At 39.4% G+C, this 27,050-nt stretch overlaps 1 protein-coding gene across 2 annotated transcripts; it reads left to right on the top strand.

Annotated features, from left to right (window-relative positions):
• The first annotated feature begins 20 nt into the window (after positions 1-20).
• PALB2 (partner and localizer of BRCA2) lies at positions 21-23,552 on the top strand. 2 transcript variants are annotated; one of them, XM_087417129.1, is made up of 13 exons: positions 22-217; positions 1,996-2,055; positions 2,190-2,292; positions 3,604-5,070; positions 7,001-7,827; positions 8,188-8,259; positions 10,822-10,983; positions 12,357-12,442; positions 12,702-12,863; positions 13,906-14,022; positions 18,185-18,272; positions 20,551-20,699; positions 23,060-23,552. In XM_087417129.1, the coding sequence occupies exons 1-13, from the start codon at positions 170-172 to the stop codon at positions 23,265-23,267; spliced, it is 3,549 nt and encodes a 1,182-aa protein (XP_087273255.1). In that variant the 5' UTR covers positions 22-169; the 3' UTR covers positions 23,268-23,552. The 2 variants fall into 2 exon arrangements, with proteins under 2 accessions (XP_087273256.1, XP_087273255.1); XM_087417130.1 differs by lacking the exon at positions 10,822-10,983 and having other exon boundaries at positions 21-217.
• Positions 23,553-27,050: the final 3,498 nt, after the last annotated feature.

Here is a 27,050-nt window from a genome sequence, read left to right as displayed (position 1 = left end):
GGTCTTGACGGCGCGCGGGGCCCGCGTGGGCCGGCTGGTCGCGCGCTGAGGGGATACTGGGCGCCCCGTTTTTCTCCCGGCGCCTCGGGGGTCCAGGGCCCTCCGGAATCTTAGTGTCCTCAGGCCCCGGGCCGGCGACAGCTGCTCTTTTCTTTCGGCCTCTGGCCCGATGGAAGAGCCTCCCGGGAAGCCCCTCAGCTTTGAGGAGAAGGAAAAGGTGCCGAGGGGTGCGGGAAGGGCCGACTCAGAACTCTGACCCCCTCTCCCAGGATGTTAGGCTGGCTGTTTCCTTGGCCGTTCGAGGGCCGCAGTTACTCTGATTTGCGCTCTTCTCTGGACTGGAAAGTGTAGAAGAGCGCTGTGCTCACGTGGTGGCATTTCAAGAAGAAATTTCCATTACAGCGCTAATGCATAAATACAAAATGTTAACCTTAGATAAAGCTAAGTCCCCGCCTCCCCTCTCCAATCTTGGCTTCTCCCCTCCCCGCCCCCCGCAAGTAAATCTCTTAGTCTGGTACTTTCGATCTTGGCGCACGTGCGTGTGTGTGTGCGCGCGCGTGTGTGTGTGTGTGTGTGTGTATGTATGGTGGGCGGCGTGGGGGACGTGGAGAGGTACCGTTGTATTCCCTAACCACCAAAAAGTAATATGTATTTTTTGGAAGGGAGAATGTTCATAAGTGGTATGATCTGGATGGTTGTGCAACTTCCGTTTTTCTTCTTCAGGTTTAACAGCCACGTTAGTACATGTTTGCCTACCTTGTTTTTTTAAGTTCCATATAGTATTCTGTAGTGTGAAAGTGCCATCTTTTCTTTAAACATTATTCAGCTGAGAATTTTATGTTGTTTCCAGCTTCTGTGTCTACAACAGTGCTGCTCTAAATATCCTTATCCATGCCACTTTGTGCTTGTGCTGATGTTAGCTTGAATGTGTCTTGTGCTGGCTGTTCCAGGCATTGTGCTGAACTCTATTCACATTTACTTATCAGTCCTCTTATCCAGGCCTACCTTCTAGTGGGGGTGAGAAAGGTCATTTACAAGTCAACAGGATGATTCCCGGATATTGATAAGCTTGGTGATAAATAGGATGCTGTGAAAAGCAGTCTAGCATAGAGGTTAGGAGCACAGACTCTAGAACTGGACTGCTTGGATTTGAATCATGCCACTTATAAACTGTGATCTTGGACAAATTGCTTTCTCTCTGATCTCCCCAAAGCGAGCTCCTTCCTTCTTCAGGTCTGGGCTCACATGGTAGTCCTCAGAAACGCCTGCCTGGCCACCCTATCTAAAGTACTGTGGCCCAGGCGCGGTAGGCCAGGCACTCGCACAGCTCCCTGTTTATCCAAGTATTGATTGCCATGTGAAATCATTTTATCTGTTTGTTTTCTTGTTTATTATCTGTGTCTTTCACTGTATGTAATCTTGACCACTCTGTATATCCAAGACCTGGAACAATAACTGACACACAGTGGGTATCAGTTATTGTTCCAGGTGCTAGAGATACCTGGACCAATAACTGACAAATAAGAGATGTATTTGTCAAATGAATGTCTGAAGATGACAGCTCCTGCTGCCTTCAAGGATTTCACAGGGGGAAACAGAAGTAAACAGACGACATAGTTTAATAAGAACTGTGACAAAGGAAGCACAGAGGAGAGGTGGATTGTCTAACCTGGATTTGGAGAGGGACCTAGAAGTCTACCCCAGGGAAATAAAAATCTAAGTCAAGGCTTGAGGAATCAGTAGGAATTAGCAAAATGAGTTGGGGAGGAAATGCTCCAGGTGATAGGAACAGTTTCTGCAAAGGGGCTGGGATATCAGAGAGCTTGGTGCTTTGTGAGAACTGAAAGGAGTGTGGGCCAGTGCCACGCCCTCCACTCCTGCTTACTGAGGGACGTGCTGAGCACTGTGCACTCGAGTCTGACAGGCACTGTATCCCTTCTCTCTGACTCCGCCTTTCCACCTGCTCAGCATTGTTTGGTGTTTTTCTTTTTCCAGTTGAAGGAAAAACTAGCATTCTTGAAAAGGGAATACAGCAAGACCCTGGCCCGCCTTCAGGTAAGTGAGTCCTATTCTCTCAAATTGGGGTATTGTAGTACAAACTATATAAAAACAGTTCATAATAATAAAACTTAAAAAAAAAACTTAATTCTTCTTAAATTTGTTCCTTGAGCTGCTTTTGTTTTCTCTAGCGTGCCCAAAGAGCTGAGAAGATTAAGAATTCTATTAAGAAAACAGTGGAAGAACAAGATTGCTTGCTCCAGCAGGAAATTTCACCACAGCTAAACCACTCAGGTAAAGCTAGCCCATTCACTTATGCTTGCTTCATTATTCATCTCCCAGTATATTTGGCTGTGGTTCTTTTTCTCACAGCCAAAAGATAAGGACTAGCAATAGACATTTTTTAAAGTGTACAGTTCAGTGGTTCTTTGTATATTCACGAGATTGTGCAACCATCATCACTAAGTAATTTCAGAACATTTTCACTACCCCCAAAAGAAACCCCATACCCATCCTACCCCTAACCCCTGGCCACCACTAATCTGCTTTCTGTCTCTGTAGATTTACCTATTCTGGACATTTTATATAAAATGGAACCATACAATTTGTGGCCTTTTGTAACTGGCTTCTTTCACTTAGCATAGTGTTTTCAGTGGTCATCCATCCATCCATACATCCAAGCATGCATCAGTACTTCATTGCTTTTTGCAGCTGAATAATATTCACTTGTATGGATGTACCATAATTTGTATATCCGTTTATCAGTTGATTGACATTTGGATTGTTTCTACTTTCTGGCTATTGTGAATTTTGGCTATTATGCTATTGTGAACTATAAGGTACGAGTGTTTTTGGACATATGTTTTCAGTTCTTTTGTGCATATACCTAGGAGTGGAATTGCTGGGTCATATGGTAATTCTATGTTTAACTTTTTGAGGAGCTGCCAGACTTTTTTCTACAGCAGCTGTACCATTTTACATTCCCACCACAATGCACAAAGATTCCAATTTCTCTACATCCTTGCTAATATTTGTAATTTTCCATTTTTAAAATTATAATCTTCCTGGTAGAAGTTAAGTGGTATCTAATTGGTTTTGATTTGCATTTCCTAGTGACTAGTGATTGTGGAACATCTTTTCCTGTGCTTATTGGCCATTTGTATATCTTCTTTGGAGAAACGTTTATTCAAGTACTTTACCAATATTTTAATTAGGTTGTCTTTTTATTGTTGAGCTGTAAAGACTCTTCATATATTCTAGCTGTTAGACCCTTATCAGATACGTGATTTGTAAATATTTTCTCTCATTCCGTGAGCAATAAACTATGCTTTTAGTTGAATTGTTTAATTGCTCTTTTTAAACTAAAAGTTTTAGTTTAAAAATCATTTTTTCCCTCACAGTTCTGTTTGTTTACATTTACTTAAACTTATTATAGTTTATTAGATTATTAAAAACTTAAACTTTGATCTGCCTGAATGAAATACCATTGACTCTCTTAAATAAATATTTGGCAGTATTTATATACAATCTTTTAAAATAAATATGTAGTATTTTTTGTTTCGTTTTAAAAGGAAAATATTAATTATATCATTTTTTTCTCCTCAGAACCTAAAAATAAGGTATCTCCTTGTGACACGTTACAGATCAACACCCATCTGGGTGAGGAACCTGGAGAAAAGACACCTATCACACTTGACGCGGAGCGTGAGTCCTTTAACCCCAGACATGGCCCCATGGAAGGATTACGCATACAAAGAACGGATGATATCCAAGAACATTTTCCCTATAGAGTCAATGGCCCTGATGGTGAGAGAAGGCAGAGTAAGCTGCCAGGGAGAACTAAGCAGCAGAAGAGAACATTTATTTCAAAGGAGAGAGAATCCTTCTTTGACACTGATTCACTTATACTCTCTGGAAAAAGACTAAAGGAACAGGAAGATATCAGTAGACAAAATCCTAGGACACCTGTAACTGAAATAAGAACTTACTTTCCAAGTCCTCAGTCTGACATTCCAGATTTTCCAGCACCAGTTACAGAAATTAACGTAGGGAGTGTATTAATTCCAAATGCCAAACCACAAAGAGGTGTCGAGGCACTCTTAAGAGGAAACAATTTCCCCAGAGCGACTACACTGCCTTTGCATACTCCAACAGATAGCAGTAATGGTCAGCGTCTTGAACATAAGCCTTCCAAAGGTAACTATGAACTTAGTGCTCACAGTTTAAAAAATGTTAGCCCTGTTTCACCTGTAAACTTAGAGGCACAAGGCAAAAAAATGACCGTCCTTACAGATAACCCAGAGGTAAATAAAGCTGTAAGTGCAAGTGGCCAGCTGCTTAGAAGTCCTAACTTAGAGGCAGATAATTCATGTTCTGTAAATGAACTCACTTATGATAACTTATCAGCAAATGAAAACCAAAACTTCAAAGAACAAAATCACCCAGAGAAGTCTTTAAAATCTCCCAATAACACACTTGGTGGTAGAAATGAAAGTATTCAGGAAAATGAGGTTCTAAGTCAATCTAAGAGTCTTAGCCCAGAAATAATCTCTCCTGATTCTACGGAAAATCAAACACATTCTTGCACAATGCTTGAAGGCCTTCTGTTTCCTGCAGAATATTATGTTAGAACCACACGACGCATGTCAAGTTGCCAGAGGAAAGGAGCTCTGGAGGTTGTAATTCAGAGTCATTTGGGTGTCAGAAAGAAAGGATTTAAAAATAAAAAGGAAGCTACTAAAAATTTAAACTCTTCCAATGAAGAAACTAACCAGAGTGAAATTAGGATGTCTGACACATGCACAGGACGACCAAATTCAAGAAGTCCTCGTCAGAAACTTCTGTCATTAACTGAAGTCACCGCTCCTGGTGGGCCCACTAAAGATGACTGTTCTAGGAAGGCGGTTACCCAGCCATCTGGTAGAAGACACAGAGGAAGAAGAAAGTCAACCTGCACCCCTGTATTAGATCATCGTGAACTATTTTTGCCAACTTCCGGCACATCAGGTGTTAATAGGTCCAAGGAAGAAGTCGCCTTGCACAAAGATCAGAATGAAAAAGCAATTATTCACGGTAAGAAGAGTTAGAGGTGAATCAAGGGGTGGTTGTTGATAATGGTAGTTAACACTATGTGCCTGGCACTTTCTAGATATTGTACAGATGCTAACTTATTGAATCACAGCAACCCTACATGAGGTAGAGTCTGTTTTTCTCTTCACTTTACAGATGAGGAAGCTAAGGCACAAGGAGATTCAAGTGACTTGAATCAATAAAAGTGACAGAGCCAGGATTCAAACCTAGCTGTGTGGTGTCAGAGTTCACTAATGTGGTTGAGAAGGAAAATATATTGGATGTCTTCCTAAAATTAGTATTTTCTCAGGTACTACGCAATCTTTATCCATGGGTAGAAGCTTTACGACTAATACAGGAAGTGTTTTTGAGGTAAAATGAAATGAAATGTGTGTCAGAGTAAGATCCTCTGACAAACTCTCTTGGAATGTAAAAGGTCTGAGCAACTTTTTGGGATAAAATATCTAATAATAGTCTCTCTAAGGTCTGTGGGACATAAGATTTTGGAGGATAGCAAGTGAAGATTTTGGAGGATAGCAAGTGACATGTTATAATTGAAGCTTTTTATTCATTTACTCAGTAGTTATATCTGATAAACTGAGCACAAAAACTAGATAATTTACTGTGATTCTATACTAGAGATTAGCAAACTTTCTGTAAAGAGCCAGATAGTAAATACAGTCATTGTGCTCTATCATAGCTGTTCAACTATAGTGCAAAAGTAGCCATAGACAATATGTAGATGTGCCCGTGTTCCAATAAAACTTTATTTACAAAAACAGGCAGCCGTCTGCTCTATACAAGTGGATGCAGGCTTTGGACTCGGAGTTATAATTAATTGATTAATTTTAAAATAATAATCATTATGACTTTTTTATCTTTTAAGCCAACACGAAAACAAAGGAATCAGAAAGTATGGCAATCTAGTAGTAAACTAGAAACATTCTCTTGTATACTTTGAAATAACCTGCTGTGATTTTAGTAACCTGCAGCTATATTAAAAATTATTTTTTCTTGAGGTGACATTCACATAACATAAAATTAACCATTTTGAATTAAGTGAACAATCCAGTAGCATTTAGTACATTCACGATGCTATGCAACCATGACCTGTATCTTCCAAAATATTTTCAACACCTCAAAAGGAAACCCCATACCCATTAAGCAGTTGTTTCCCGTTTCCTCTCCCCTTAGTCCCTGGCAACCACCAATCTGTATTCTATCTCTATGGATTTACTGATTCTGGGTATTTCATATTAATGGAATTATACAGTATGTGACCTTTTGTATCTAGCTCCTTTCACTTAGCGTGTTTTTGACATCCATCTTGTAACATGTATCAGTATTTCATTTTTTTTTTGCGGCTGAATAATATTCCATCACACGTATGTACCACAGTTTGTTTATGCATTCATTTGATGATGGATGCAGCCATATTTAGAATGGTGTAGAATTCCAGTCACTCTAAGAGCAGTAAATTACTCCTTGCTTGAAAAGGGGACTAAGTTTTCTTCAGAGAGAAGAGCCAGCATTTTGTAGACTGTATTCTGGTAGCCTGTTGGAATCAGTTTTAGAGGAAGAAGGACATTAGAAATTCTTAGTCTAGTTCCCTTATGAGGGAGAAGGTCAAAATGAAGTGAATTGACTTGCCCAAGGTAACACAGCAGATCAGTGGCAGAGCTGGGACTAGACCCGTGTCTTCCTTCTCCCAGCCAATGCTGTCAGCACCATACTGTTTTTGATACTGCAAAAGGAAAGCTGCTAGTTAACTGCTAACCTGTGGCCAAGTTTTGAACCCTTCATTGAGGTTTCAGAGTCATGGGTGGGAAAAGTAATGTACATTTTACACTGTATTAGAGTTCAGAAGCTCACTCCTTGTTGGGTATTAATGTCTCTTCTGTTGGAGATTTGTTATTGTTGCTTTCTGTTTTAGGGAAGGAAAGCCATTGTCAAAAAGAGGACTCCCTTTCCTCCAGAAATAATGCTTATTTAGCTTTGGATGATGATGCTTTCAGTGCTCCATTTCAGAAGAATGAAATGCTCAGTTTAAAGCGACTGTCATCTTTCCTCAAAATCACAGACTTTCAGTTACCTGATAAAGACTTCGGATCTCTTAAACTTGAAAAACTGAAGTCCTGCTCAGAAAAGGAAATTGAGCCTTTTGAATCAAAAAAGTATGGAGAGGGGCATCTTAAAGAGGAAAATTTTATTGTTTTGGAGGAACTGACTCCTGAGCAGATCAATATAGAAATGGAGGACTTGGAAGAGGAACTGATTATTTTACCAGAAAAAGCACATCCTAAAATGCCAAACTTAAAAAGCCAGCCTCAGAAGGGCCTGTCTTCATCCATATTACTTTTCACTCCTTTAAATACTGTTACACCGGATGATAACGAGGAACCAGCAGCAGACGTGTGTTCGCCTGCTTTCCCCATCTTAGGTGCTACTCCAGCTGTTGGCTCCCAAGCACACTGTGACAGAGTGTCTGCGGGGGCTGTTGGACGAACTTGCTCTACACCCCAGCTTTCTCACATGAGAGCCCCAGTCAGTCTTGCTACTGATCCTAAGCAGTGCAGCAGGTGGACCAGCCCACCAAAATTGGACAGCAGCCTGCATGTGTCAAGAAGGAAAGGAAAGCCTTCCTGTGACTGTGAATCTGGTCCCCAAGCGACATCTCTGCTCACTGAGTCACTCACTCTCAAAGAAAATCAGCTCTGTGGAAATACATGCCTGGAATCGTGGAAACAGCCCATTGACCAGGTACAGTCCACTTCCTGTGTGAAATGTTCTCTGAAGGAATGAAATATCTTGGTGAGTGTGGACAGCATGGCTTCCTTACACACTGGCTCCTCAGTGTTTAAGAATGTTTTAATGTGTTCTTTAATGTGACTTCACTGTAAACATGAAGTTCATTCTGGGGAAATTAAGATTAATTAAAAAATAATTTTTTGAAATGTGGGGGATCCTATTCTCTTTGTCATCAGTGAAGCAGTTGCATTTGGAGTTTTGCGGCTTTTACCAGAGAAAATAGAACTTATGACGTAGACGTTTTGATGAGGGAGTGACGCAGGCAGACATCATATATAAAGTGTAGATTAATCATGTGACTTGTTTCCACAGACAGAGACAGCAGACCTTCCTGCTTGTGACAGCGTGAACCCAGGCAGCCTACAATTGGTTTCAAAGTTAAAGGTCAGAAGACTGTTATTTTATAATGTGTCTTATGTCTTACATGTGAAAATTTTAATAAATTGATAGGAAAATTGAGAAGAATTTGATCATCTAGCTTCTCATTCCTAGTTTAATAGTATTAAATAAACTTGGTAAACCAGATTCGGAAAAAGAGATTTAAATTCTTTGTTTTGGGCCTGGCCTGGTGGCATAGTGGTTAAGTTCACACGCTCTGCTTCGGCAGCCAGGGTTCGCAGGTTTGCTTCCGAGGCATGGACCTACACACCGCTTATCAAGCCATGCCATGGCAGTGTCCCACATACAAAATAGAGGAAGATGGGCACAGATGTTAGCTCAGGGCTAATCTTTCTCAGCAAAAAGAGGAAGATTGGCAGCAGATGTTAGCTCAGGGCGGATCTTCCTCACCAAAAAAGAAAAAAAAAAATCTTTGTTTTTCACAATATTTACCTGTTTGTATTTTGAGATCATCTCCTGAAGAAGTTTATATGTCAAGCTATTGACAAGAACAACTTAAGCTAAGTAACTCAACTTGGTATCTAAATTAAAATCAGGCATTTTGACAGAGGGAGAAAAAGAAAGAGAGGAGCCATTTATGCCTCTCCTATCCAAACGGTGTAATGTTTCTAGAAGAATCACTTATGGTGATTTATTAGAAAATGGGGAGCAGTTCTAGATTATGATAGAGTGAATGGTTAATCTTTCATATGTTATGTGATATATATGGTTCTGAGAAATATAAATTACAATAATCTGTTAATGATATTTTATTTTATTTATTTATTTATTTATTTGTGTGAGGAAGATCAGCCCTGAGCTAACATCCATGGCAATCGTCCTCTTTTTGCTGAGGAAGACTGGCCCTGGGCTAACAGCTGTGCCCTTCTTCCTCCACTTTATATGGGACGCCGCCACAGCATAGCCTGACAAGCGGTGCGTCAGTGCACACCCAGGATCTGAACCCAAGCCGCCAGCAGTGGAGCATGCGCACTTAACTGCTATGCCATGGGGCCGGCCCCTGTTAATGATATTTTAGTAAATCCTGAGAAGTGGATTGGACCCATGTCCTAGTTAACTTTTTATACATGGTACTTGAAATAGCATGGTATAGAGCAGGGTTTCTCAATCTTAGCACTGTTGACGCTTGGGGCTGGATAATTCTGTGTTGTGGAGGGCTGGCCTGTGCCTTGTAGGATATTTACCAGCATCCCAGGCCTCTACCCACTAGAGCCAGTAGCAACCCCTCCCCAGTTGTGATAATCAAAAATGTCTCCAGATATTCCTAAATGTTCCCAGGGGGAGGGTTGCAAAATTACCTCCAGTTGAGAATAACTGGTGAGGAAGAAAGAGCTTTAAATCTGCATTAAACTGTTTCTGCCAATAACTGGCTGTGTAACTTTGGGCAGCTCATTTGGCCTCTGAACCCAAGATTCCTTTTCTATAAAAGATACATAGTAATACCTATGGTGTTTCAATGCTATTCTTGAATCAGGTTTTTTTTTGCTGAGGAAGATTAGCCCTGAGCTAACATCTGTTGCCAATCTTCCTCTTTTTTTGCTTGAGGAAGATTAGCCCTGAGCTAACATCTGTGCCAGTTCTCCTCCACTTTATATGTAGGTCGCCGCCACAGCATGGCTGATGAGTGGTGTAGGTCCGCGCCTGGGATCTGAACCTGCAAACCCAGGCTGCCGAAGCAGAGTGCACTTAACTTAACCACTATGCCACAGGGCCGGTCCCTTGAATCAGTTTTAATAACTTAATTTCTTAAGGAATCAACCATTTCATTCATATTTTCAAATTCATAAGTAAAAGGTTATTTATTATTATTATAGTTTTTTTGTCTGTGTATATGCATTTAAGCCTCTCTCTCCCACTCCCTATTTCTAAAAGTATTTTTTCCCTACATCAGACCTAAGAAATTTCTCCATTCTGTTGGTTTTCAAAAAAACTAGTTTTTGTTTATATTGATTGTTAATTGGGTTTTTTTGTTTCCTATTTCATTTATTTCTGTTTTTATCCTTAATAACCCCTTCCTTCTGTTTTTCACTGTGCTTATTTCATTGTTCTTTTATTAACTTCTTGAGCTGCTTGCTTACTTTATTTTTATCTTCCTTATCTTTTGATAAATGCCTTTATGATTGTAAATTTTTCTGGAAATACTGCTTTGGCCATGCTCTGTATGTTTGGACACACAGTGCTCTCCTTGTTGTGCGTTTTAGAAATAGTATGTTGTTTCAGTTGATTCCCTCTTCAACCCGTGGGTGGTTCATCAGGATGTTTCATTTCCGGGTGGCCAAGTTCTTATGGGCTCTCTTTTGTGGTTAAATCTGAATCTGTCCCATTCTGGAGCTATACATTTTAAAATGTATCATAATGTAAGTGTGTATGGGCAATTTTTTAGTTGGATAAGACCCACAGTGCTCTTTCTTTTGACTTGCATAAAACTTTAATTACATTTACTTGGTATTTCATCTGATCCTTGTAATCCATCACTTTTCATATTTCCTCTTTTCATAAAACACCCCAAGTATCCCTTTAATGTAACTTATTGCTGTTCTGTGTCAGAATCCTTCAGGTTCCTGTTCTGTGGATGTGAGTGCCATGTGGTGGGAAATAGCTGGTTTGAAAGAGCCATGTATCATAACTGCTTGTGAATATGTAGTTTCTCTTTGGAAACCTCTGGATACTTGGCAGTGGGAAAAAATTTATTCCTGGCACTTCACAGAGGTAAGTCAGAATCTTAGAGGTGAAAGAGATCTTTGCAGTCATTTGCATGGTGATGTAAATGGGCAGCTTACCAAAAATGGGATCTATGACCATGCAAGACAGAGCAGAGAGATGAGGTTTTTCCCCAGCATTTTACTATGAAAGTTTTCAGACATACAGAAAAGTTGTACTGTGAGCACCCATATGCCCACCATCTAGACTCTATGGTTAACACTGTGCTATATTGGCTTTATCACATGTTTATTCAGAGATGGATTTTTACACTAGACCTCCTGGTGGGAGGAGCTTGGAATTTCATGTCTATTCTGACTTGTAAACTTGCTGATACCTGTATTTCTTATACCTTACAAAAGCATCATTCCTGCTTTTTCTATATGTATTTTCTTCTAGTCCTTGTCTGCCTTCATACATATCTTACATGGTTGCAATCCGAGTGTGCTTCAAATTGTCAAATCTGCCTTTCCTCACTTACCATATAAACGTTTCCTTATATCTACGTATTCTTCATACTTATTTGTTTATGTTGAATTTTATTTATTTATTTTTCCATCTTTGTTGAGGCATAATTGACAAATAAAATTGTAATATATTTAAAGTGTACAATGTGATGATTTGATATATGTATACATTGTGAAAGGATTCCCACAATCAAGTTAATTCACACGTCCATGACCTCACATAGCTACCTGGTTTGTTTTGTTTTTTTTTTTTCGTGAGGAGGATCAGCCCTGAGCTAACATCCAATGCCAATCCACCTCTTTTTTGCTGAGGAAGACTGGCCCTGAGCTAGTCACATCAGTGCCCATCTTCCTCCACTTGATGTGGGACACCACCACAGCATGGCCTGACAAGCGGTGCATCGGTGCGCGCCTGGGATCCGAACCCTGGCCGCCGGCAGCGGAGCGCACACACTTAACCGCTACGCCACGGGGCCGGCCCCCCGCTTTTTTTGTTCTTGGTGAGAATGCTTATGATCTACTTTCTTAGCAAATTTCATTCTTGTTCTCCAGTACGTCCACAGCTTCTAGCACTGTGCTTTGCATAGTAGTGCTCAGTAAGTATTTGTTCAGTGAATAAACTTGTTTTAAATGACTGTTCCATTTGTTCACATGCCAAAATTTATTTAATCATTCCCCTGTTGTTAGAAGTGTAGATTGCATAAATAAACGCTGTAGTAAACACTGTTGTGCGTATAGCTTATTTGGATTTACAGCTTATGAAAAGAGGGTGTTTGTTGAACCTTTGCACTTTTCTTCAAATGTTGGCAACTATCCTACTACAGGGAGAATAGAAAAGAATGTGATAAGTTCTGGGAAATTTAGATTAATTAAAAATTAACCAAATATAATTTTTGGCTGCTTTATTTTATTTAGGTTCCCGTATTACAGATAGTTCTAGTGCCTGATGTTTGTAATCTTGTGTTTGTGGCTTTGGGAAATTTGGAAATCAGAGAAATCAGGTATGTAAATCCCACAGAGTAGTTTTTTCTGTCCCTAGTCTTTGTCTCTGTCAGCTTGTTCTGAGTGCATGTTATAACCTAGGTTTGAGTCTTGAAAGAATCTAAATTTAGGTCTGAAGAGAGATTTGTTTAAAAACAAAACAAAACATCAATAGAATGACAACACTGACTGAAGTTTCCATTCAAAGTTTGAACCTGGTCCTTTAACATTAAAGGCTTACTCCTGACAGCTCTGCGTTTTTCCTTATATTTGGTTTAGGGCATTACTTTGTTCCTCTGATGGTGAAAGTGAAAAGCAGGTACTCCTGAGTTCTGGAAATATAAAAGCTGTGCTTGGCCTGACACAGAGGAGGCTAGTCACTAGCAGTGGGACCCTTTGTGATCAACAAGTAGAAATCATGACATTGGCAGAAGATGGAAGGTAAGAAAAGCATTGGTTGATTTTAACTATTAGATAAAGAATGTTTTCATCACAGGGTTTCAAAGAGAGCTGGATCCCTAGCATCTTGTTTTCCTGTGCTTAGGTGCAGTATAGCAGGCTCTGCCTCAACACTGGGCTATAACATAGAAGCAGTTTAGAGAGGTGAAAGCCACACGTGGCAGGGAAGAAGTCAATGGAGTGGAAGCTCAGCAAGTGTAGTTTGTTCTTTCTTCAGTCTTCTTTGAAATCTCTGTGTCCTTTAAGTATTACAAGGACCTTAAGATCCTAGACCCTTTTCTTGTTCCACACACTTGGTTTCCTTTGCTTCAGTTTCCATCTAGATACGGACTACTTGCAAACCTGTGTTTCTAGCTCTGAGCTCTTTCTCAACCTCTAGACCGGCACACCTATTTATTAGACGTCTCGTGGGTGCCTCAAATTCAACGTGTTGAAAACAGAACTCATAGCATCCTCTATGTGTACTCCTTATACTTTATTGTGATTATCTGTCTTTCCTAATAACAGAGGGTGTGGACCTTGTTTATCTTATTTATTACCTGTTGCAGTAATCTAGGCAAGAGACAGATAATTGTTTGCTTAAATTAGGAAAGTGTTAGTGGAGATGGGGAGAAGCAGACAGATTTGAGAGAGATGAGATAATAAAATCATAAGAACTTGGTGATTGAGTAGACAGAGAGGAAGGAGACAAGGATAATATCCAGGTTTCTGGGTTGGTCACCTGGGCAGATGGTGGTATAGTTCGTTGAGATAGGAATGCAGAAAGAAACATGAGGTTTAAAGAGAGAGCTGGTGAGTTTAATTTTGGATATGATGAAGTTGAGGTGCTTGCAATATATCCAGGTAGATAATATGAAAATAATATATGTTCATTGTAGAAAGTTTAGAATACATGTTTTCTGGTTGAAATTTTTTTCTGGTATTAGGTTAGTGTTTATTATGCATAACTCAATAATTTGTAGAAGGGCTGCTTAGAAACTGCTTTGATACGAAGTGCTGATTTTTAATACTGTTTTAAATGCAGAAGCAAAGAGAAACACTTTTTGATGCCCCCCGAAGAGACTATACTAACTTTTGCTGAGGTTCAAGGGATGCAGGAAGCTCTGCTTGGTACCACTATAATGAACAACATTGTTATCTGGTAAGCTTTCCCACGAGGCTCTCAGTTTCCTCATCTGTAATATAAGGATATACTTCTAATTTCACGGAGTTGTTAAGATTAGATCAAAGACTCTCTAAACATGATTATGTTCTTGGTTGTTTGCTTTCTGTCAGATGCTATAAACTTATCTTAACAAGAAAATCATATTAATTCAGACATTGTGAAAAAGGTCAGTCTGAGTAGACTATTTAAAATAAATGAAATTTTATTGTTAAAAATATATGATTGTTTCTGCTTCTGGTTAATGGCTGAGTAGCTTCCATCCGACCAACTCTCCTACCTCAGATAACTTAAACTCTGAACAAGATATAAAAAACAACTATCTGAAGGCACTGGAGAGGAAGAAAAAGAAGATACTAGAGGGGGTTTGACACTTAGCAGAAGGCAACGTCACTGCGAGTTTCTTGTTCTTATTGCTTTTAGTCAGAGGGTAGGCCCCAGTCTGTGCACTGGATGACTAAACGCCTGATAGAAGACCTTCTGTCCTACTGGCTTAAAGAACCAAAGGACAGAGTTCAGGGTGACTCCACCAGCTAGAAAGTAAGAGAGAAAATCCTGAAAAGTAGAGGCCAGAGAAGGAGCGCTAAACTGGCTGTAATCTCTGCCTGAATATCTGGCTGATCTTTATCTGCATGTCCACAGGGCAGACTCAGAGCAGCCCAGGTAAGGCAAAAAGAACTGAACTGGGTTTTCAGCATTTGGGATTTGAGCCAAGGTAACTGTTTACTAGGAAAAAAAAAAATCAGTATTCTTCAGAGGAACCTAACAGAATCCAGAGTTTATGTGATGTGTCATTCATAATGTCTAGAATACAATCCAAAATTACTAGCTACATAAGAAATGTTTGATTAAGGATCCAAATTAAGAAATTTTTGATGGGGAAACTGAAGTCGAGGAGTCCTCAGCCATCTCTCTTTCCTGACCACAGAGGAGAACCACACCTGGCCGTAGGCACTTGCAAGGTTAATTTGTGTTAGGAGAATAGATTGATTTTTTTTTCTCGGAAGCCTTCTCCATTAACTGTTTCCTTGGGGCCAGAGTGGGTCTTGGTAAGACAAAGTTATGATGTTAGTGTCACTGCTACCCTACCTATTCTGCACTGCCCAACCTCAGCCCTCTAGGAATAAACTAGAAAAGCATGGCCCCTGAGAGACACTTTGTCCCCTCCCCACCAGGGAGCCTCTGAAATTTGACCATGTTCTAATCTGCCAGGAGTCCCTCTTTTCAAATGTCCTGCTGTCTAGAACAGTGAGTTTCCACCTTTGGCACTTTCCTCAGGGTTTCTGCATGTAAATCTTAATTGAGGACAATGTTATTTACAAAAGTTGTCTTTTCTATTCTTTCTGCTATTTCTATAGCTCGGACCTTCATTATTGGGCTCTTAGACTATTAATATAAGCTAGTAATTAGTCTCCTTCCCATCAATCGATATTCAACCTCCAGATCATCTTTTATACTATTACTTTGTAAACATTCTTCCTCCCAGCCCTTCCCCTTCTCGCCAGAAATAAAACCTTCAGGGGGACCCATGTTTGCTTTTCTTCAGTGTCCATTTCCCCAATGTTTTATTACAAAAATTCCTCTCCAGCTATTCCATACTATTTAGCTCCCTTTTTTCTTCCCATCCCTCAGTTCCTTCCTTTTTCTAAAAGTAGTCTTTTGGCATTTCATATATAATGGATCACAACAGAATTTGAGGTTAGGGAGGAACCTCTATACAGTCATGCACAGCATAATGACATTTTTGTCAACAACCGACTGCATATACATCGGTGGTCCCATAAGATTAGTACCATATAGTCTAGGTGTGTAGTAGACTATACCATCTAGGTTTGTGTAGGTACACTCTATGATGTTAACACAATGACGAAATCACCTAATGATGCATTTCTCAGTACGTATCCCCATCGTTACGTGATGCATGACTGTACTTAGCTTCTCAGTAATAAGTCTAAGTTCTAAGTTTAAGGGATATCTTCAGCCCCACAGATGCCTTGAGTTCTGTCATATCACCTCAGCCCTCACTGATGTTTCCCTCTCTTAGTTCATATTGCCCTTATTTTTAACTTAGTATATGCTACTTTTTTACCATGAAAGTCCTTGAAGATAGGTACCATAACTTACATCGGTTCTCAGTGCCTGCCTTAGCTCCTTGCATAGGGTAGTTACTCAAAGATGTATGGATCATACTGTCTGTCAAAAGCTATCATTTACCTTTTGGGCTCTATGTAACTTTATATTTACGTATAGTAGTTCACTTCCTATTGAACTCCTGATTTGGTAGATATCTACAGCGATTCATGTTTTTTTTGTTTTTTTTGTGTGTTAGCCCTGAGCTAACATCCATGCCAATCCTCCTCTTTTTGCTGAGGAAGACCGGCCCTGAGCTAACATCTATTGCCAATCCTCCTCCTTTTTCTCCCCAAAGCCCCAGTAGATAGCTGTATGTCATAGTTGCACATCCTTCTAATTGCTGTATGTGGGATGCCGCCTCAGCATGGCCGGAAAAGCGGTGCGTTGGTGCTTGCCCGGGATCTGAACCCGGGCCGCCAGTAGTGGAGCGTGCTCACTTAACCGCTAAGCCACAGGGCCAGCCCCGCGATTCATGTTATACTCAAAGTTCAGTGGACCTTTTGAAACTATTGCTGAGGGTCCAAATATTAAATCTTGGTCAAGCTATGTTAACTGAGCACCCATCTTTCAATCATTTAATAGATATTTCAGTCTCTACTTATGTACCATTCTCTCTGAGAGATGCAGATACAAATAAGATATGAATCCTGGTCCTAGGGTCCCTAAAATCTAGTGGGTAAATAAGATTGCTTTACAATTCACAGTGTACAATTCTTTTACAGTTCACATAAGGTCAAAGTGATAGAGATTTGGACAAAGTGCTTTGGGATTTGGGGAAAGAGCAATTACTAAATACAGAGCATGTACTAACCTCTGTAAGGAGTAAACCAATCCTGGTGTCCCTTATGTGGGGAAAACTGCATATGTACATGAGAATTGTTTTCCTTCTTCGGTTTTTATACACAGTGCCTGTTCCATAGAAAGTTCGCAAGTATTTGTTGAATGAATACATTGTATGCTGTTACAGTATATAGTAAGTAAAAAATGAGGCATATGGACAGTACTATAGGGAATTGGAGGAAAGATTTCTGTGGACTGCTGCCGACAGGGAGGAATGAGAGTCTAAATTGAGCTCGTGCAGCTGGAGGAGGTGGGACACAATCTAGGCTGTAAAGAATGGATGGGCATTGGTCAGTCATGGGGTGGGAATTAGTCAGTAATGGAGAGGGCATTGGAAGGGATAGCTTGAACACAGGTATAGAGCCAGGAATATGCCTGATACGTTGTACGGATAGTGAGAAGATTTCAAGTAAGGGAGCAGTGAATAGTATAGTATTGCAGCGCTGGATTCATGAGGGTCATAAATACCATGAGAAAGAATTTGGACTTTATCTTGTGGCTCATGGAGAGCCACCAGAAAGTTTTTCATCAGTAGAGTCAACATGATAGAACAGTTATCAATGTCACAAATCCCCAATAAAGCTAAGGAGTGGTTCCAACAAACTTTCTTTTCTCTTCTTTATATTCACCCCCTTCTCTCCTCTCTTCCTTTTTCCATTTTTTACCCCATCTCAGTCCTCCCTTCTCTCTCCATCATCTTGGTCTAGCTCTAGTATAAACGTATATTATAGAGACATAATTATAAGTCTGTTTTAGGTGTAGTCTCACACCTAACCAAGTTTGGTTTCCTGACCATTGTCTTCCTTGGAAAATTTAGGCATAACAAGAAGTGTGACAAAATCATAATGATGGGGCTACACCATGTGCCTAATTTTGATGCCAAGTAAAATGAGATAGTGGAAAACTTTTCTCGTGGAATTTGGAGAGATTTATCCCTTGTGGCATAGCAGATTCAACCTAAAGCTAAACTATCAAATTAAACTACTGGCAAAGTTAAACTATAGTTCTGTCTTTAGCTAAATATGTGACTAAACAAAACAAAGGTACTGTGTCCCTTAGTTTTTTCCTTGGTCACCTCCTAAAGGATGCTGTAATAGATAAGAGAGTATTATGTGAAAACCAGTTTGCTGGAAGAATGTTGTCAGCTTATTTATTTTTGGTGTCTAAGGAATTTAAAAACCGGCCAGCTCCTGAAAAAGATGCACATCGGTGATTCCTACCAAGCTTCAGTCTGTCACAAAGCCTATTCTGAAATGGTAAGTAACCATCTGCTGGGACCACTTTGTGTCCACTTTGTGTGTTACTGTTGGTCTCACTGAGTGAGAGCAGTAGCTTAGTAAGTAGTCGTTAACTGACCCTCCCTGTTGCCAATTTTTTTTCAACATTGGATAGCAGTGTTTGTTCTTTCTTGAAATTTATGGATGAAAATAAGTGTTGGTACAGTATGATTGCTTGGTAAATTTTCTGGCTGTATGACTTAAGGGCAAACAATTATTTCTACCTGTGAATTTGTACCAAGAAATATGCCTATTATCAGACTTGGCTCCCAATCACATTGCAATAAATGGTTTATGATGTGAATGAATACTCTTAGGGAGGATGATTAAATGGTCCTAGACTTGTTTTTCTCTAGGCTTCAGTGTTCTCATATAGAAATGAACACACCTTCTCAGCCATTGTGTTAATAGACTTGGCTTACAGTCTAGTTTTGACATCCGAGCAGGTTGAAGGTAGTTGTCCAGGAGTCAGGGATAACTGCTTGAGTATTGACCGTTGAACCACGAGCAGAGGCAATAGCAGCCAACTAAGTGCTTATGTACAGACTGAGTTTCCCAGCCTCAGTGGCAGCCCTGTGAGCCTCAGTACCTGGAGGTTCTGAATGCAAAGGATGCATCTTTTCCTAGCCTAGCAGGATCTGTGGAATTGAACTCAAAAGCTGTGTGATCTTAGATAACCTGTCACATAATCTTCAACTTTTTTCATCCTTAAAACAAGAAGGTTGAATTTGTCTCTGGAATTATTACATTTAGCTACTGGGCTTCTAAATAATATCATATCTTTGTTACTACAACATAAATACCTATTTGATATTAAAACATTTAACACAGAAATATGTAAGACAGTAAGTCAAAGTTCCCCATGAAGCCAGCCTCCAGAAATAATAGCTGATAGTTTAGTGGCAGGAATTGGCAAACTTTTTCATAAAGGGCCAGATAGTGAATATTTTCAGCTTTGCAGGCCACATGGTCTCTGTTGCAGCTACTCTGCCCTGCCACTGTAGCACAAAATCTGCCAGAGGTGATATGTAAACAAATGGGTGTGGCTATGTACCAATAAAACTTTTTGAACAATAAAACTTTCTAAAACTATTTTCTCATAATTTTCACATGTCCCAAAATATTCTTCCTCTGTCTTGTTTCCAACCACTTCAAAATGCAAAAACCATTCTTAGCTCATGGGCCATTCAGAAATAAGCATTGAGCTAGATTTGACCTGTGGGCCATAGTGTGCAGACCCCTAGTTAAGTATATGGCATTTAACAGTTTTTGACTCTCTCTTATTTTCTAATTATCAAGGTAATTCATTCTCATTATAAGAATTCAGTCATTCTAGAAATGTATAAAGTAGAAATGAATGTTTTTAATCCTAAGAAAGCCCTATAATTAATTTTCCCCATTTTCCCCTCAAAGATAATTATTTTTGAGCCAGCCCTGATGGCCTAGTGGTTAAAATTCGGCACACTCTACTTCAGCGGCCTAAGTTTGGTTCCCAGGCACAGAACCACACCGCTTGTCTGTCAGCCATGCTGTGGCGTCAGCTCACATAGAAGAACTACAAGGACCTACAACTAGAATATACAACTATATACTGGGGCTTTGGGGATGAAAAAAAAAGATAATTATTTTTAACATATAAGTTTATGTTTATATATGTGTGTGACATATATATCTTTACACACAATAACGTTATTATTAGAACATGTAATTTTAAAGCTGAGAGAGGTCTGTAACACATTTTCCCACAGGTGATGGTGTCTTTTTTTTGTCACTCTTACTCTATAAATAAGCTATTGTATAGAATGGCCAAAAAATCCAGTCACCACTTACAAGATTGTTTTTATGGGAAAATGTGTTCTGAATTCTCACAAACCAACTTATAAACTGACATTTCTAGTATGAGGACTCCCTCCATGTGTTTACACACCCCCTTTCCCTGTGCCAACATTTCCCCAACTGGATGGCATGAGATGTTAGTAGTCTCTAAGGTGGAGGAAATCGATGAGTCAGCTAGATTCACACCTGCAAAGACTGGCTGAAAACTCCCTGGGAGCCGGTGCTGGAGAAGCTGACGTCCAGCTCAGTGGTGATCTCTGCAGTGCCCGCCTGAAAGAGAGTGAGCCAGGGACTGAGTCCCGGATGCTGAAGAGCCGCTCGATCGTTCCTGTAATTCTGTAGTTTTGTCTGTGCCAACCCTTTCTTTTTCCCAACATATTCTTGATGATTTATTTGGTTATTAATTTTTCTCCTAAATTAGGGGCTCCTGTTTGTTGTTCTGAGCCATCCTTGTGCCAAAGAGAGTGAGGCGTTGGGAAGCCCTGTGTTTCAGCTGATTGTGATTAACCCGAAGACGACCCTGAGTATGAGTGTGATGCTCTACTGTCTTCCTCAAGGCCAGGCTGGAAGGCAAGTGTGTGACTGCTGTTCAGCGAGTGTGACATTTTGAAATGAACTTGCGCAAATACAAAAAACCAGATATTTTTGTGTCACTCAGATGAATAGAAACATGAAATATTACAGATTATAATAAAGAATGTTAAGGAGTAGAGTGAAATATGAAGTTGAGTAGATCTGAGTCCAACCTCACATTCCCTGCATCCTGATCCCTACCAGTATGGGGTTGGATAGATATTTTATGTGTATTCCAGCCCTGTTTTTTCACCGTAACAAAAACATTTTAAATACAAACAGTAATGAATGTTCTCTACAAAAAAACTTATAATTTATGTTCTTTCCATCAAACCTAAATTAAGAAAGTTTTAAATGTACTTTAGGAAGACATCTTTACTTTGAAATTGGACTGGGCCTCCATCATGCAGGCAGTTGATATTTATCTGTTGATAAATATTTATCTGTTGACTGATGAGAAGATCTGTTTGTTCATGACACAGTTACTGGCATCCCGAGAGTTTTCTGAGCTATGTAGAGCTCTGAAGTAGTGCTGATATTGTTATAGGCCAACCAAGCGACATCTGAACATGTCATTCCTAAAGACGGCCTTTACTAATGTTTGAAATTAGCAGCAAAGTCATAGAAAATAGACCTAGAAATCAAGATCACAAAGTCTAGCTTTAATAACTCATGAGGATAAGGAAGCTTGATGTTAAAATGGTTTCTATGTTTCTTTGGATCTTGTGCAAAGCTTGCTGGATCGATTCATGTTCTAAAAGACAGTCTTTTTCCCTGTGCACTTAGTCAGCTGTGGCATTTCTTAGCTCAGCAAGAACCTCAGAACTGTCATCTGCAATATGTGCTTGCATATAGAACTTGTTTTCTTGGATTTGAAGAGAGAACCGTAGTTATTGGCCTAGAAATTTAGGGTAAAGATAACTACTTAGTCAAGCATTTCCTTTGTCACTTTTCAAATCTATTTGTTTAGCAAACCTTGAAAGCCTATTTGGTGCCAATCCTGTGGAAGCACTACTGTTTCTAATCTCGTAGAACCTAGAAGAGAAAACAGTGACTACTATTCAGTACACAAAATGCCACGAGGCTTGCACTGTTTGGGAGCACAAAGGATGGAGGGGCACCTGAATGGGCAGTGGAGGGTTGGGAAGAGACTGTTCAGGAAGACTTTCTGAAGTTTCAAAAGATGAGTTAGGAGTCAGCAACACAGAGTTGGGTGGGAGCCTGGGATAAAAATTATCATTCAGTTCACTCAGAATATCCACTGAGGGCTGGCCGTGTACCAGGCACTCTGCAAGGTGCTGGTGCTCTGGCAGCGAAGAATAACAACTCATTTTTATTAATCACTTCCTGTGTGTTATTTACTGTCCTAAGCTTTTTATATCAACTGTTAATTAAACCTCACAGCAATCCTAAGAAGTAGGTGCTCATATCATCATATCCCTATTTTGCTAGTGAAGTTAAATAACTTGCCCAGAGTCACATAGCTCTGCCTTTGTTAGAATTCAAACCCAGGTAGCTGACTTCAGAGCCCCTGTCTTAAAAAGGCAACTAGATTTCTGCTTTATGATGTTTACATTTTTGTGGGAGAGATATGCACCAAATGTGGAAATAGGATAATCTCACAAAGTGAAAAGTGCTATGAAGATAAAGACAAGTGATGTGGCAGAGAGGGCACAGAGTGTATGTATGTGGACACTACTCTAGATAGGTGATTAAGTGTGACCTTTCTATGGAGAGGAAGGTCTGTATGATGACAGAAGCCCACCATGCTAAGATCTGGAGTCAGAGCCTACCAAGGAGAGGGAGTAGCAGGAGCAAAGATCCTGAGGTGAGACTGAGTTTGGCTGGTTTGAAGAGTGGAAGGAAGGCCACTGTGGGCTGGGGTGCAAGGGGTACAAGATACATCAAAGAGGCAGGGACTGGATATGTGATTATGTCCAAGACTACAACACAGTAGCCAGCAGTCCTAGGATTGCAAATACAGGCATTCACATTTCCAGGTATTTTTGTTCTTCTTCTTCTTGCTTTGGGGGGCATGGTTTTGGCCTATTTAAAAAAAATTGGGGGGCCGGCCCGGTGGCACAAGCGGTTAAGTGTGCACGCTCTGCTGCGGCGGCCCGGGGTTCGCTGGTTCAGATCCTGGGCACGCGCACTGACACACTGCTTTGCAAGCCATGCTGAGGTGGCGTCCCATATAAAGTGGAGGAAGATGGGCACGGATGTTAGCCCAGGGCCAGTCTTCCTCAGCAAAAAAAGAGGAGGATTGGCAGATGTTAGCACAGGGCTGATCTCAAAAAAAAAAAAATTTTTTTTTTTTGATATGTGATTTGAATTGTCTCTTCTCTGCTTGATGTTAGGTTCCTGGAAGGTGACGTGAAAGATAATTTTGCAGCAGCAGTATTGACTTCTGGAACAATTGCCATTTGGGACTTACTTCTAGGTCATTGCACTGCTCTCCTTCCACCTCTCTCTGATCAAAATTGGTCTTTTGTTAAATGGTCAGGTACAGATTCTCATTTGCTGGCTGGACAGAAAGATGGAAATATATTCATATACCACTACTAATAAGTTAGGGTAAGGTGAAAACACAGTGTTCTGGACGCATGTGGCCACTTAGTACTTTTTGGAGTTGTAACTGTAAAGGAGAATATCTAAATGACATTTAAAATAATTACTTGTATTCATTCAGACAGACTTACTTTTTATTCTGATAGTGATGGCACTGCTGATCTTGAATGTTCATTTATATTTACTTTGGGGGAAAGGATTTTAGGTTTTTTTGTAATTCCTCACATTTGCTTCTAAAGGTGTACATAAAGCTTCAAATGTTAATAAATATTTATTTTGATACATTGTGCTTGGCATATTATTTTTTCCTATCCTATAAAAATCACTTTCAGAAACAAGAACTAATTATTTTACGAGAATAGAATTTAGTCAATAATGCTTACATAGTATAAATTTCAGTTAACTTAGTATACTAATATGCAATATACTTTTTGTGCTATTGGTAATACTTTATTTTCACATACCTACTAAGAGTAATACAAAATTTATTAAAATATGCTAATTTAGAAATGCTGCTGTTCTTTTCCATTCTCACATGCATCCTTGATAGCAGTGCCTGCATTGTCACTGGAGTCACTGAGTCAACAACACAGCTGTCCTGAGTACATCATTTTCACCTTTGCCTAATTAGAGAGCAAAGATTTTTAAAGTCCTAATCTGGTGGTATCATTGGAAATTTTAGAAATGTTAAAGGGACTGATTTAAGGGGAAAAGAGAAGACCACAAATAGGAAAAATTATCTATTTCCATGATAAGAGGGCAATGGATACAAATGCACAAAAAAGAGGTTAGATATGATATCAAAAACATAAAATGAGGGAGGAGGGGAGTTAAAGAGTAGAGCTTTCAGTCAGAGGTCAAACTAAAGAGACCATCAATTCTGTATAGAAGGAGAAAGGAACAGAGAAGGACTACTAAAACACTGAGAAAAAAAGTTAAAAAATGGCAGTAAGTACATACTTATCAATAGCTACTTTAAACGTCAATGGACTAAATGCCCCAATTAAAAGGCATAGGGTGGCTGATTGGATAAAACACGAAGACCCACATATATGCTGCATACAAGAGAGACACTTCAGACCTAAAGACACTCACAAACTGAAAGTGAAGGGATGGAAAAAGATACTCCACGCAAATGGCAATGAAAAGAAAGCTGGGGTAGCAGTACTCATATCAGACAAAATAGACTTTAAAACAAAAACTATAAAAAGAGACAAGAGCATTACATAATGATCAAGGGAACAATCCAATAAGAGGATATAACACTTGTAAATATCTATGCACCCAATGTAGGTGCACCTAAATATATAAAGCAATTATTAACAGACATAAAAAGAGAAATAGACAGTAACACAATAATAGTAGGGGACTTGAACACTCCACTTACACCAATGGATAGATCATCCAAACAAGATCAATAAGGAAACATTGGCCTTAAATGACACACTAGAACAGATGGACCTAGTAGATATATAGAGAGCATTCCATCCAAAAACCGAAGAATACACTTTGTTTTCAAATGCACATGGAACATTCTCCAGGATTGATCACATATTAGGCCACAAAACGAGTCTCCATAAATTTAAGAAGATTGAAATAATACCAAGCATCTTTTCTGACCACAACAGTATGAAACTGGAAATCAACTATAGGAAGAAAATCAGAAAAGCCACAAATACGTGGAGATTAAACAAAATGCTACTGAACAACGACTGGGTCAATGAAGAAATCAAAAAATACCTGGAGACAAATGAAAATGAAAATATGACATGCCAGAATTTATGGGATACAGTAAAAGCAGTTCTAAGAGGGAAGTTTATAGCAATACAGGCCTATCTCAACAAACAAGAAAAATCTCAAATAAACAATCTAACAATGCACCTAAAGGAACTGGAAAAAGAAGAACAAACAAACCCCAAAATCAGTAGAAGAAGGGAAATGATAAAAATCAGAGCAGAAATAAATGAAATAGAGACTAAAGAAACAACAGAAAAAATTAATAAAACCAAGAGCTGGTTCTTTGAAAAGATCAACAAAATTGACAAACCTTTAGCTAGACTCACCAAGAAAAAAAGAGAGAAGGCACAAATAAGTAAAATCAGAAATGAAAGAGGAGAAATTACAACAGACACCTCAGAAATACGAAAGATTATAAGAGAATACTATGAAAAGCTATATGCCAACCAATTCGACAATCTGGAAGAAATGGATAAATTCTTAGAATCATACAACCTTCCAAAACTGGATCAAGAAGAAGTAGAGAATTTCAATAGACCAATCACCAGTAAGGAGATCGAAACAGTAAGCACAAACCTCCCCAAAAATAAAAGTCCAGGACCAGACGGCTTCCCTGGTGAATTCTACCAAACATTCAAAGAAGACTTAATACCTATCCTCAAACTCTTCCAAAAAATTGAGGGGAGGGGAAGCTCCCTAACTCATTCTATGAAGCCGACATTACCCTGATACCAAAACCAGACAAGGACAACACAAAAAAAGAAAATTACAGGCCAATATCACTGATGAACATCGATGCAAAAATCCTCAATAAAATACTAGCAAATCGCATACAACAATACGTTAAAAAGATTATACACCATGATCAAGTGGGATTTATTCCAGGTATGCAGGGATGGTTCAACATTCACAAATCAATCAACATAATACACCACATTAATAAAATGAAGAATAAAAATCACATGATCATCTCAATAGATGCAGAGAAAGCATTTGACAAGATACAGCATCCATTTATGATAAAAACTCTAAATAAAATGTGTATAGAAGGAAAGTACCTCAACATGATAAAGGCCATATATGACAAACCCACAGCTAATATCATCCTCAGTGGTGAAAAACTGAAAGCTATCCCTCTAAGAACAGGAACCAGACAAGGATGCCCACTGTCACCACTCCTATTTAACATAGTACTGGAAGTCCTAGCCAGAGCAATCAGGCAAGAAAAAGAAATAAAAGGGATCCAAATTGGAAAAGAAGTAGTGAAACTGTCACTATTTGCAGATGACATAATTTTATATATAGAAAACCCTAAAGAATCCACCAGAGGGCCGGCCCCATGGCTTAGTGGTTAAGTGCGCGCACTCCGCTGCTGGCAGCCCAGGTTCAGATCCCGGGCGCGCACCAACGCACCGCTTGTCCGGCCATGCTGAGGCTGCGTCCCACATACAGCAACTAGAAGGATGTGCAGCTATGACATGCAACTATCTACTGGGGCTTTGGGGGAAAAAATAAATAAATAATAATAATAAAAATTATTAAAAAGAATCCACCAGAAAACTTTTAGAAGTAATAAATGAATATGGTAAAGTTGCTGGATACAAAATCAACATACAAAAATCAGTTGCATTTCTATACACTAACAACGAAGTAGCAGAAAGAGAAATTAAGAATACCATCCCATTTACAATTGCAACAAAAAGAATAAAATACCTAGGAATAAACTTAACCAAAGAGGTAAAAGATCTGTACACCAAAAACTATAAAACATTGCTGAAAGAAATTGAAGAAGACACAAAGAAATGGAAAGATATTCCATGCTCTTGGATTGGAAGAATTAACGTAGTTAAGATGTCCATACTTCCCAAAGCAATCTGTAGATTCAATGCAATCCCTATCAAAGTTCCAACAACATTTTTCACAGAAATAGAACAAAGAATCCTAAAATTTATATGGAACAACAAAAGACCCCGAATAGCTAAAGGAATCCTGAGACAAAGAACAAAGCTTGAGGTATCACACTCCCTGATTTCAAAATATACT

The sequence above is a fragment of the Ceratotherium simum genome, chromosome 26 (assembly GCF_057802395.1).
Source record: "Ceratotherium simum simum isolate JZ-2026a chromosome 26, ASM5780239v1, whole genome shotgun sequence".
NCBI lineage: Eukaryota > Metazoa > Chordata > Mammalia > Perissodactyla > Rhinocerotidae > Ceratotherium > Ceratotherium simum.
This window is presented reverse-complemented; position numbering and strand designations above follow the sequence as displayed.

What these genes read in the sequence shown, in the direction of transcription:
- PALB2 (XM_087417129.1), top strand. Translation starts at nt 170, where the DNA reads ATGGAAGAGCCTCCCGGGAAGCCCCTCAGCTTTGAGGAGAAGGAAAAG. An exon ending in GCTTTGAGGAGAAGGAAAAG is followed by an intron (nt 218 to 1,995) that starts GTGCCGAGGGGT and finishes TTCTTTTTCCAG; the next exon opens with TTGAAGGAAAAACTAGCATT. An exon ending in ATGAACAACATTGTTATCTG is followed by an intron (nt 14,023 to 18,184) that starts GTAAGCTTTCCC and finishes TTGGTGTCTAAG; the next exon opens with GAATTTAAAAACCGGCCAGC.